The 12,372-nt window shown below is 46.7% G+C and overlaps 2 protein-coding genes across 4 annotated transcripts in view; one reads left to right on the plus strand and one right to left on the minus strand.

Moving 5' to 3' along the window:
- The first annotated feature begins 292 nt into the window (after nucleotides 1–292).
- Nucleotides 293–6,341, plus strand: LOC138621769 (uncharacterized). Its single transcript, XM_069700073.1, has 13 exons — nucleotides 293–531; nucleotides 627–666; nucleotides 755–905; nucleotides 1,833–1,965; nucleotides 2,140–2,197; nucleotides 2,335–2,437; nucleotides 2,575–2,684; nucleotides 3,811–3,938; nucleotides 4,032–4,268; nucleotides 4,356–4,389; nucleotides 4,607–4,634; nucleotides 4,734–4,834; nucleotides 5,140–6,341. Exons 1-13 carry the CDS (start codon nucleotides 509–511, stop codon nucleotides 5,836–5,838), a joined length of 1,845 nt encoding a protein of 614 aa, XP_069556174.1. The 5' UTR covers nucleotides 293–508; the 3' UTR covers nucleotides 5,839–6,341.
- LOC138621767 (proton myo-inositol cotransporter) overlaps nucleotides 6,337–12,372 on the minus strand; it is a 73,000-nt gene continuing 66,964 nt past the window's right edge. Inside the window, exons 7-10 of one of the 3 annotated variants that reach the window (XM_069700070.1) lie at nucleotides 11,814–11,939; nucleotides 11,466–11,584; nucleotides 10,615–10,767; nucleotides 6,337–9,648 (exon numbers count right to left, since the gene is read on the minus strand). In XM_069700070.1, the coding sequence (XP_069556171.1) occupies nucleotides 9,422–9,648; nucleotides 10,615–10,767; nucleotides 11,466–11,584; nucleotides 11,814–11,939 (625 nt within the window). In that variant the 3' untranslated portion in view covers nucleotides 6,337–9,421. Of the gene's footprint in view, nucleotides 9,649–10,338; nucleotides 10,768–11,465; nucleotides 11,585–11,813; nucleotides 11,940–12,372 lie in introns of those variants that run through there. The other 2 variants (XM_069700071.1, XM_069700069.1) reach the window with 2 other exon arrangements.

Below are 12,372 nucleotides of genomic sequence, written 5' to 3' on the forward strand. Positions count from 1 at the left end.
ACTTCATTCACTTAACTTCCTGTTTAACAGTAGTTGTTTCCGTTACCTTGACGTCACTTATTTCCGTCCCGTCGGGTTCGCAGCGTCTTTTTTCATTGGTTGCGCCCCCCGACGAAGACGCTTGGTTACGTGATGACGTAAGCAAAATCGCCTCTGCTGTAAATCTGCTGCACTTTTATCCCTTTTTAGGCTAAAAAAAAAAAAAAAAAATGTCCCGCAGTAATTATCTATCCAGAAACAATTTATTTTTTAATTATGAACAACTGTAGTCGCTCGCAGCGCTTCCGCAAAGTGTTTAAACGATTATCGACTATTTCTGAGTGGCGCGTGACAAGTTGCGGCAGTTGGTCCTCGTGCGTATTTGCATAGTGTAAACGACCGAGCAAACGCACGGAGCCGCCGGTCTACTCACACAGCAGCTTTAGTCTAGTTTTAACACTTAGTACAGTCGACTTTTATTTATTTATTTCATTTTAATCGTTTTTTATTGTAGTTAAATCCGTTGAAAATGAATTGGGTTGGGGGTTCAAGGTAAGAGGAGGGAGAATGACGTCCTCAAGTTAATGTCGGCCTGTTTTTTTTTTTTTTTAAATAAATACCGTTAATGACGTAACGACTCGTTGCAGGAACCGGTTAGTAATGAAGAACGAGGCTAAAAAGCAGAGGGTGAGACAACTAAGTTAAACGAGACTAAATGTAGGCCTCTACTTCTGTGTGTCCGGATAATTACAGTAGTTTTTGTTTTGTGTCCTAGGAGTTCTTTGAAAAGAGAAAAATGCAACAGAAACTGAAAAACATGGGGATAGGTGTGCCAGGGCCTTCCCCCGGGGACGCTGGTGGTGGTAGTATGGATATGGTGACTCTGTTCATCGTCAACCAGATTGCTGCAAAGAAAGAAAGCAAAGGTGGGATTGCCAATATGTGTAAAGCCCCCCCCCCCCCCCCCACACACACACACACCCACACACACACTGTTGTTTAATGAGGCAATAGGTGAAGATGTCCGGCTTCAAGGTGTTTATTTAACAGCAGAATAATCAGTGTTACAGAGCTCTGGGTCCAGACTGTGTTTCCCTCACAACCGAAGTCTGACCTCCTGACCCTCCCTGACCCGGTCTAATTATAGTACAGGAACCAAAAAGTCATGTGTGGTGACGTGTCCTTTGTTGATTGGTCGAGGTGGGCCGTCTCGCCTTGTGGGGGACGTGTGGCTCGGGTCAGTAACTTATTCCTGTTTTATGACTCGGAAGAAATAAGAAAGACAGGAGGTGAAACTAATGGTCGTGCCATCAACCGTTACAGCCCGCGGGCCTTGTTATTATGCACGGCAGCATCGCTGACCCCAACAGGATCGCTGACCTCGGCAGTATCGCTGACCCTCGGCAGTATCGCTGACCTTCAGCAGTATCGCTGACCTCTACAGAAACAGCCTGTTGCATACGCCCGAGGATTAATAGTTGATTAATACGAGATTGTATATAAGGAATATAAATATGGCATACGTATATGTTGTATTATTGTAAGCAAAGACTAGCACGGGATAGCACACCAGCTTAAACCCCAAGTCATCAGATAACAGTAATATAATAGGAGATGCAGAAGAGCAAGACTTTACATCAGTCAGTGGGAGTAATGTTTTGTATTATATATTATATATATACAAAAATGTTTCGAATAATGTGAATGCCTCAAGACATATAGGACTGTTGAAAAAAGAAAAGTGAGAAGGCCATCTGTGGTAAACGGAAAACTTAATTAATTCACCACTTGTTGTCTTTAAAGGCGCAAAACGTAAGCTTTACAACGTCAATGCAAAGTATTTGTGTTTTCAGATCCTCCTAAAGTAGCGGCTCTTGGGAGCTTTAAAAGACGATCCAAGCACAAGAGGAACGAGCCCCTCGTACTCCCAATGAGCCCCTGTTCCCCTTCACAGCTGAGTCTGGTCGACAGCCAGCCCCAGTACAGGTAGAGCTGGAGAGTGGGTGGGCCGAATTCACCCAGAGCTGGTGTTGCATTGTAGCTGCTGTGATATTTTAATAGATAATAATATTAGGGTCCTCGTTAACCGTAATGTATTGAGTGGACAGTTATCAGAGAGGTCCAACACTCTTGTGTATTTTCTTCCATGGCAATATCCAGTGATCAAGGAATCAGAAAAATAAGGAACATTATTCCACAAGGGTTCAAGTGTCGGCAGGTGAGTCACTATCCAGCTGTTCATGCGGTACATTTATTCATCACTTTTATTCTTAGCAAAACGTGTTTAATACGAACAAATGTAAAGAGTATCTCCAAAAAGAAAAAAGAAAAAAAAGAAATCCCTTCTTGTGCAAGCTGTCACCAGTGCTGGAGTCGGCTTTCTCAGACAACAGTGCATCCGACTACCTGGCGCCCCGCAGCCCCTTCTCCTCCACCTCATCAGCCTCCTCAGGCCAAGGTTATGTCCTGGACAGTTTTACAGAACAAACTTGTTGAATACTATTACACAACGTTAACGGAGCATTTTTTTTTTTTTTTGACTTTGTGTGAGTATTTCCTTCAGAACATCAAAACAAATAAAACTGGTGTCCTCAGGAATATTCCCCCTGCAGCTGAATCTACAGAAGCAGAGCCAGACTCCGTCAGAGCCACCGCCACACTTCTCCCCTCCGCCCTGGGACACCTCAGCCCGACAGCAGACTCCGGTATTGAAAATGATGTATTTATATAAGGAATATGTCACGTTAATATAACAACACTGCAGAAGTACACGTTTCATTTGGAACATTTGACCCCACAGACTTTGTAGCTTCGTACTCTTTCATTGGATCCAGTCGGACAGTGTTTTTACTCTTGAGAAGCAAGAGGCCTCCAATAGGCCGTAAAAGATTTTGCATTTGACCTTGAAGTCACGAGGGGCAATCATAAAAGTTAAAAGACTGCTCCTGTTGCACTTGAACGTAGCGTATCACCGCGACATGCACAGAGCAGGGGGACGCTGTAATCTTCATGAGTATTCCAGGTCTGGTTTCTGTGTTTGTGCGAGCAGTGGTGCGGGTGCATCTGCGATTTCACCGATTGGACTTAGGCGTAGGGCGCGCATCAAATTTTGGGTCAAACCGAGGAAATCGGCAACGGACCCCGAAATGTTTCCGAAAATCTACAGGAAAGGTGTTTTGAGAGTCATTCGCATTTCAAGAGGGGCAGAACATCGCTGTCCCAGACTGGAGAACTCGTGTCGGGTCGGGAGCGCAACGAGGTGGGTTTGCATCGGTTTCTCACCCTCAGCAACACAATCGAAACTCCTCGCAACTCGCCGGCTCCTCGTGACTCATCTGCTCCCCAAAAACTTGACGCAACGTTCTCTCTGCTCGAGTTTCTAATCCGAGGCGAAATCGCAAATGCCCACGGATCAGTGGTCACAAAAACGTGCGAAACTCGGGTGCTGTTGTTGATCAGGTGACACTTCCCTCCTCATCCGTGCACGTCAGCGTGCTGCTTCCAGTTTGCACACGGCGGGAGCGGTGTCGGAAGAGTTCATTGCTCCTCGTTTTCTGACCTCGGGTTAAAAAAATGTGGACGAGTCAGATGCGTACATCTCGCTGTCTTCAATCACTTTAGTGAATTCCTGTTCGGTTGAGGAAACGCGTCTTATTTGTTACGTGGGTCTTAACTGACAACATATCTGGACAAACTAGTCTTATCACACCGGTTTACTATTTTAGAGCAGTCTGGTCACTGACCAACATTAAATGTTGCTGGGAAATAACAGTGAAGTGACAAACACGGTGCCACTCTGCAGTCTTATCCTCGCCGACTTTATTCTGTTAGTTCCAGCCTTTCTCCCAACCCAGAGGTATGACGGACGCCGTCCCCTGGTCCTGCGGCTCGAACCCACCCCCCTTCCGACTGGAGACCCCCACAGCAGCCCAAGTCCTCTTTGCAAGTCCGGAACCAGAGTAAGAGCACATCAGAATGTAGATGGGTTATTGTCTGTCCTTGAATGAACGGGTCATTTTAGCAACTGAAAGCACGTGTTTGTGCTCTCGCAGTAAAACAGAGGCGGGAGACCGGGTCACCTTTTCTCTCAACCAATCAGAAGACAGTGAGCCCATGCTGGACTTCATGCTTAACCAGTCGGAGGCTCAACAGCAGTTTGACGAAGACGTCTTTAGGGGCTTTAGCAATGAGAAATATGAAAGAGAAGGTCAATCGGCTTCTCAGTTTGGGAGCGCGAAATCAAAAATATACCTCAGAGACGAAACGTCAATTAAATCATCAACTCCGCAGTAAGTGTTCGTACTTCAGATGCAATCAAACATTTGTCACATGCAATGAATATGTTTTTAAGTTGGGTTTTCTTTCTTCACTGTCAGAACTGTCCCTGACTCTCGGTGCATGGGAGCGGAGGTAAGCTCTCTGTGAAACGTTGGACCTTTACTGCCACCAAGTGGTCGAGTCTGAAAGTGCAGCAGAACTAACTTTGAATTTATAGAAAACGAACAATAAAAATACACCAAGTAAATGTTCGAGAAAGTGGAACCAGGTTCTTCAGTGATCATGTGCAGTTGTAGAAAAAGAGACACCACAGCCGCAGTGTTAGATGTTTATTCTGTTTAATTCACAGCTCTCCACCTGCACTGACATGGACTTTTGTAAGTGTCTTAAGCATCTCCAATTAAGGTGCCCGTTTATTGTTTACATGTTGGAGGAAGAACAATGAATTGAATAGATGTCTTGTTTTAATCCGACAGCTGCAGCGTGTCTTGGACACAACACCGAGGCCACGAATGGCTGCGAATGCTCGCCAAGTTACTCTTGTGGAGGAGGTTACCTCAGTTCAGACTCAAATGACGTACGTTTTGTCCAAGTTTCTGGAGTTAGTGTCGAGTCACCTTTAAAAATGTTGACAAATATATTAATATAAATAATTGAACGACAAACCTCCTCAAACCACAGTATAAAGCCTCAACTTTTATAACAGCCTTGCTGTTAATTAAACTGTAAATTCACTACATGCTCTGTGCTACAGTCTTTTAGTTTTAAATGAATACATACAACATTAGTAAACAGATGATCATCCATGAAATACCTGTCAAGAGCTGCATTTCAGAAATTTGACATAAGCACTGCTGATGTTTCCTTTTCTAACTGTATTAGGAGGAAGACTGCTGTCTGCCATGTCTCCAGACTTCTGCTTCTTTTATGGATCGAGCCTGCAGTGCAGATAGTCTCAACACAAACAGCGGCTCACAGGGGAATCCAAAAGAAAGACTCTCTGATCCCAGGCCTTTCACCCCACTGAGAAAACCCAAAACGGACTTCAGAGAAGACCGACGAGTTTTGGAGAACGTGGCTTGCCCAGACGAAGCTTCTAAAAGTGAAGACCGGCAGAGAGGCGGCAGCACGGCTCCGTTTTTATCTCCTCGGTCCGCGGCTCAAACTCGGAGCTCGGAGACGTGCAAATGCAAGAAAACACCAGCTGAAACTCGAGACGAAGGAACTCAAACGGCACCGGAGACGTGCGACGCTTCGAGTCAGTGCAGCGAGACCAGACCTCCCGGGTTCAGCTCGTACCCGCCAGACGCCGGCATGCGGGAACGGCGTGCGGCCGCGGGGAGGAAGACCGACGCCGCTGGAGAGACGGCGACGCTCGCAGCTTCATCGGGAAACTGCGGGAGTGAAGGGAAACAGACGCCCTGGGGCAGGGAGAAACCAAAGGCCGGTTCGCTCGCGGGCGGCGGCGTTATCAACAACTTCACTGCGAGTGACTGCGCCAGACTGATTCCACAGAGACCAACAAACCCCTTTCTGGATGCTCTGAGGAAGACTGATGGCAGAGGTTTAACAAGCAAGTGAAATATTCAGGCGTCTCTGAGAGAAACTCCAGACTGATATTCATATTACATTCTGCCACTTTGTTGAACAATCTTCTTCCTGCTCTCGTGTTTGCAATTTAGGTAAGGAGGACGGAGCGAGCAGAGCCGGGAGAGGGCAGCAGGAGATCGGCCCTCTGACCGAAGAGCTTCCACACCAAGAGGGGAAGGAGCTCCCGGCTGCCACCGCAGTGGACGGACTCTCAGAGGAGGCCGAGACACTTCAGGAGATCGCGGACATTTTGCTCCTGCTGAAGCGGAGGAAGAAGGACGGATGAGGAGGACGAGGAGGAGGAGGAGGGCAGCTGGAAGGAAGGAAGTAAGAAGGACGCAGGCAATGATCATTTCCACAAAACACGTCTGTTCTGTGCATGTTGCTTTAATTCAAAGCGTTCGTTCGTTAGTTGTAAGCACTGAAGCCACGTAAAATAGTTTGTTCTTAATGTTGGAATAGAGCAAAAATAAATCTCCAAAGTATTACTCTGATTCACGAGTTTATTTCTTTCTCCATATACATAAGATTTCTTGAATATTTATCTTTATAGAATATAAACTCTAGCAAAACATTTACAGCTCGAACAATAATCAAATATATTATACAGCACTCTATTTTTTTTTTTATTAGTATTTTTGTCGTAAACGTTAGAAACACAGGTTCACATAGAAAAAAAATTGCCACCATTTCACCACAAGTACACATTGAACGCGTCCCCCACCCCCGTCTCCGCTGCGGTGGAGGACGGTGTTGACACGCGCCACATCGTGCGGCCTGAGACGACATCACGTTAAATATTCGGTCGACACGAGTTTTCATGACGCGACCCGGGCGTTGCGGGCGGTTACACCCGCGTGTGTTTCATCCGCGGCAACGCTTTCAGTACAAAACGAGTTTGCGTGGTTTTTTAAAGAGAACTCTTCCTGAAGACGACGGAGGAACGCGCCCACGTGGCGAACGGGAGCCGGTCGTTTCTTTTCCTCAATCCTCTCAAGTCTCCCTCGGCCGAGAAGGTTCAAACGTTTAAGCTGGGACTCGTGCCGAGTTTAAAAACTCCGAACGAAACTTCACAAAATTGTAGAAAAATGGGTTGACGCTTCATCTTCTTTGTGCTTTATTCACAACTGAGTGAACAGAAAGCGGGACCGTTTCTCATCACCGCCGAACACGATGCGAGGCGTCTCAGCCCCGCGAGTGCAACCCGCCGGCGCTTTACGGTGTTGTGGCCGATCATTTTCAAAAGCGCATCGTGGGTTTTTTTTTCCAGTTGGCTTTTTCTTGCCCTTGTGCCGACTCGTGTTTCCGTCGCTACTGATTTCATACGTATTTCAAGTACGCGTGTTGATTTTGCAATAAATGTAAACCGGCGAGTGTTTTTTTTTGTAAGGTTTGAAATCTATGATAAAAAAAAAAAAAAAAAAAATGCACGGCGCGCTTTGGAAAACGATCAGCGGCTATAAAATAGAACGACTCCTAAATGAAGGCGCGAATGTGGCCTTTAAAGCTTATTTTAGTTTTTGGGAAGGTCGGCATGTTTTGGACAGTTGTAGGTTTTCCACAAGAGGGTGCTGGCATGCTACAGTATCTCAATACTGTCTTTGCCATTCAGAATACGGTACTCGCTCCTTTTGAAGTGATCCACCGTTTCCATAAAGATCCATGGAGGCGGGAGGGGGGGGGGGGGGGGGAGACCTACATTATCACAATACTCTGTGGAAATACCTTTGAATTTTAACGGCGCACCGAGGAGTCTACATTGTGCACACCGTATTTGAGTTTCTTATTTCAAAAGTGTTTTCGTCATTCACGATGCATTCAGGGACCCTCTGACTCCTCATTTCCTGGTTTTGTTACACAAAGTTACTCTGTTGTCTAAGTCCCAACAGTTTTTATTTTTGCTACACAGAGACCTACTCGTATTGAACTAACAAGGTGCAACCTCACACGGTTTTTACAAAACAACATAGCCAAATTACACTAAAGCCTACTCCTCAACTTTTAGACACGAGAACCACAGAAATGATATGCTCTGCTATTTGTACATAGGGCTACCGAGGAAGACCAAAATCAAAGCACGGGAAGTTATAGTTAAAAAAAGAAGAAAAAAGATAACTTTCCATCACAGGTGAAACGTCAAATAATAAATAGCTATGTAGACCTACAGGGGATGTGACTGAAAAATGGCCACTAGGCACCTATACAATACACAGGCACTAATATAATCATGTTCAGATAGAATTAAATACTTCAAAATGTCAATCATAAAACTAAAGTTGACTTTACTGCTACAGATAGAACAGACTGGTTGTCTTTGCTGGACATCACGCGGACAGTATATCCAGAAATGACCACGAGCAATGGTTGGTGACACGTCCAGGTTTGTAACAGTGGCTCATAGTGAAGGTTTTGGCAAACAGTAACGTTAAACTCCCTATTCTTAGTTTGTTAAAAAAAAAAAAACTGAAAAGTTGAAGCAACATAATTGACTTTAAAAACAGACGATGTTAAAGAAATCGATCTCAAACCGATAAAAAAAACAACAACCTTATTTCAATAAATAAATAGACAAAACAAACCATAGCAACAGAAGTTTTCATCCTTCCAGTGCTACTACATTAGTAGGTGTTTTTTTTTTTGTTGTTTTTTTTAGGCACCTACTGACAAAACAAGTTTCCTAAACTGCAACGAAACACCGCGCATCTCCGGCGATCGCTTTTCATAAAAATATCCCGACGGACCACAAAAACCGACGACCGCCGTCACGAGGAACTGACGTTGGTGCGCGATGCTACGGGCCGAAACAACGCGTAACCGAGACGTGTCTTGTACAGAAAGGCAAAATGGTTCGACTGCCGTCCGGTCCGCTGACGCTCTTTTCCAAAACCGCACCGCCGCACCTTTTTCAAGGGGAGCTCCGACGTGATGACCGGGGGATGCTTTCTACACTTTATGCGCAACATCGTACGTGAATCCTAAAAGATATTTAGACTACAAATGGACAAATTATTAGGGACATTTTTCATTGATTTAATGACAGGAGGAGTCCCTTATATTTTGTATATTCAATGTGTGTGTGTGTGTGTGTGTGTGTGTGTGTGTGTGTTTTCTGTCCAAGTCTCCACAAAAAAAAAAAAAAAAAGACACCGCCATGTTTTTCCTGTAGTTGGTGGACAAAGCGGTGCGGCAGACTTGGAGTGGAGATACCTGTGGTCATGACTGAAACTTCAACTGTTGATTAAAGCAGGTCTGACAGCAGATCAGGTGTCAGTTCACCCTCCAGTCAGAGAATTAGCTGAAAGCAAAACATTCACACTCCCGCTAAAGCGTGAGCGTTGGTTTTGGCTTTCCTGAATTGGCTGATTTGAAAGTGAGCTAACTCATGTTGCTGATAAAAGTCTTTAGAAGTGTAATTCTTTACCTCATGTTGAGGAGTAGTAACCAGCGGCTCCTAGATCACCAAAAAAAAAAAAAAGAACAATATCACAGACCCAATCTACAGCCCGTTTCAGTGACGACGAGGCCGACGAAACGCCCGGAGGGAGGACGACCGACGCTCAAAAGAAGACTCCCGCTAGTCCACATCTGACGCATCGTTGTCCGATAGATGGTAGTTTGAACCTTTGACCCGTATGTACTCGACCTGCCGTCCCTCGTCCGAGTCGGAGGCGCCGCAGGAACAAAGCTGGTTTTCAAACAACGCCTCGATCTCCTCCAGGCGACGGCCTTTGGTTTCTGGCAGGCAGCCGTAGATGAAGACAAAACCCAGCAGGGCCAGACTGGAGTAGAGGAAGAAAGCTCCTGGGGAGGACCAGAACAACAACAAAAAACAAACACAGAAGAACACACTGTAACTAAGGACGGACACCCACAAAAGACGAACACAACGCCGCAACTTTTTCAAAAGGCGAGCCGCTTTTCTTTTTTTGTTTTTTTTTTTTTTTTTGTGTAAAACGGTTTCTTGTTTTCGTTCACCGCCAGAGAAAGAATCGCCGACGGTGACAGCGGATGCTGCGGGCCGGTATAATTGGATGCGGACCACCCGCGCGCTTCTACGGCGAGGTGCGCGCGCGCTGAGAAATGAAAACGTTGAAAGCGCTGCTTTGAGACTTGTCAGTTACGGCGCGGTGAACGTGGAATACGCGGTGGAATCACAGTTACCGGGAGGAAAATAAGTACGCAACGCGACACAAACGCACCCGGGAGTAAGCGTTCACCCGCAAAGAGTGAACAAGAGCTTTAAATGAGATTTCCTGGCCGCTGAGATCTCCGTTTTCTCCTTGTCAAAGCAGAAGGGCATTTTTAAGTCGCAACCACGCGTGCGTTACGCTAAGCGCCGCCTCTCTACGACGACATCATCATCCCTTTTTCGAGCTTTTTTTTTTTTTTTTTTTTTTCCCTCCGTTCTCGGCGAATGATCGATGTCAATCGGATGAACGGGTGAACGACTCAAATCAATAATTAACCCACTGCATCTCCGGATTGCCTCCACGATCCCCCCCCCCCCTCCCCTTCACCCTACCCCCTCCGACGGATCAATTTCCAGCTGCACTTCCTTCCTGTCTGAGGAGAAACCTGCCGTTGAACCATACTGTCCGGGGGAGGTATGGAAGTGGGTTGGGGGGAAAAAAACAAAAACAAAACAGCGCCAGCTGTTATCTTCTGGATGGTATCGACATAAACATGAGCAGCGCGGGAATCGGCCGGAGGTGTTGCTCAAGGATGGACAGAATCGAAAGAAGGCTTGTTGTTCTTTCACAAACTGACCGTAGTAGGTGAAATACTGAGCCAGGTGGAGGAAGGTGACGGACATCAGGATGTTGAAGGTCCAGTTGACTCCGGCTGCGCAGGCGTTCCCCGTGCTCCTCGCCCACAGAGGGTAGATCTCGGAGTTGATGGTCCACGGCATTGGACCCATACCTGGAGAGAGAGAGAGAGAGAGAGATGAGACACGGGCCTTTGCGGGGGTCACTTTATCGGGAGACGGAGACACGTTTTAAACCTGGAGATGGATGGAGAGAGCTGGATTGTACTTTGCGGTAGTCTTGCATTGAGAAATTGCATTCCCGCATGTCCACACCGGGCTTTACAAAAAAAATGCGTCAGTCGTGACTCAACGCTCCAATAGCCAACTCATTTGTGGGATTTTCAGCATATTATCATATGATAACGTAAAACCCTTATTTTACTATGTATGTTATCGAAGATACAATAACAATATAATATAAGCTCGGTAATGTCAGCCGAACTTGATTTTTGGACACCAAACGTGAAGAAGAGATTGGCATGGTTGGTAACACTTCTGAAATACGTGAGCGCCCACGCAGACGGACAGATGGCCGAGGAAACTCACGGGGTCCTATACTGGTGCCGTGGGGAGCAACCAGCCCAAATGGAAAGCTGCTCGACAGAGAGGTTTTTATTTTCTTTAGATCTACGATCGTCACTCCGAAGGACCGACGCGCCGGACCGAGTGTGATCAGGAAGGATCCTCGCAACCCGAGCGCTCAGTCAGGCAAACACATCAAAAGTCCTCCGCAGCAAGACTCGGCTTCGTCGGACTTGCTGCCGGGCAGCGGATCTTAAGACAGGATCGAAATGGAGGTTCAGTCTCTCACCTGGAGCAAAAGCAGCCAAGTAGAACATCAGACCCAGCAAAACCAGCCAGGAGTAGGAGGTGGGACAGTAGTTGTAGGCCCAGTAGGTCGTATCTCTCATCAGGGTGGAGTTGGAGCATCTGGAACAGACGGACATTTATTGGCTCATAATTCCTTTCGAAACTGGATCTCAGATCAAGGTGAAATGTGTCATTAGGGCCCGAGCGCCGAACGGTGGTTTTAATTTCATCTTCCGATCGCACGCTGTTAAAAAGCTCTCCGAGCACAGCGCCGACCCCGCCCTCCCTCCCCTCCCTCCGCTGCGACACAAATACGTGCATGTACTCACTCGTGCGTCCCGTGACTCACCTGCCCCATGCCGCGTGCTCGGTGGAGGCCTCGTTGGCTGGCACACAGGAGGAGGTGAGGAGCGCCGAGCCGTTCTCACGGTAACAGAAGCCACATCCGGGATCAAGCATGCACGGCTCGCACAGCCTGCACGCCAGACAGCGGGGCGCAAAACACATTAGCTGTAATTTTCCCCGAACACAATCCATAAAAACGGCACGTCAGACATTCCTTTGCTTTTTTTTTTAATTATTATTATTATTTCTCGGCTTTGGACCGAGGCTGTGTGAAGACGGAGGGGCGGTAACGCGTCAATACGCCGGACGACAACTGCTGTAAAACTCGGGAGTTCGTCTCACGTGACACGACAACACGCAGCACCAGAAAACTAAACTGAATTTGGGATTTCTTTGTGAAACCGGACGAGAGAGCAGTTTTTTTTTTTTAGATATTTGTACCTCCCTTGCAGCGGCTCTTGCATATCTGCGTCTACTTTGTGTGCGCTTGCCGTCAGATCATCGCACGTGTCGTGTCATCCCCGCGATACTCGTTCCCACGGCGATATTTTAGTATGGAGTTG

Source organism: Brachyistius frenatus, unplaced genomic scaffold (genome assembly GCF_029030835.1).
Source record: "Brachyistius frenatus isolate BFR_SWC_R1_liver_20210118 unplaced genomic scaffold, ASM2903083v1 Contig_32, whole genome shotgun sequence".
Taxonomy (NCBI): Eukaryota; Metazoa; Chordata; class Actinopteri; family Embiotocidae; genus Brachyistius; species Brachyistius frenatus.

Coding starts and splice junctions, on each gene's coding strand:
- LOC138621769 (XM_069700073.1), top strand. CDS start 509: ATGAATTGGGTTGGGGGTTCAAG. Junction 906..1,832: donor TGCAAAGAAAGAAAGCAAAG/GTGGGATTGCCA, acceptor TTGTGTTTTCAG/ATCCTCCTAAAGTAGCGGCT. Junction 4,390..4,606: donor CTCGGTGCATGGGAGCGGAG/GTAAGCTCTCTG, acceptor TTTAATTCACAG/CTCTCCACCTGCACTGACAT.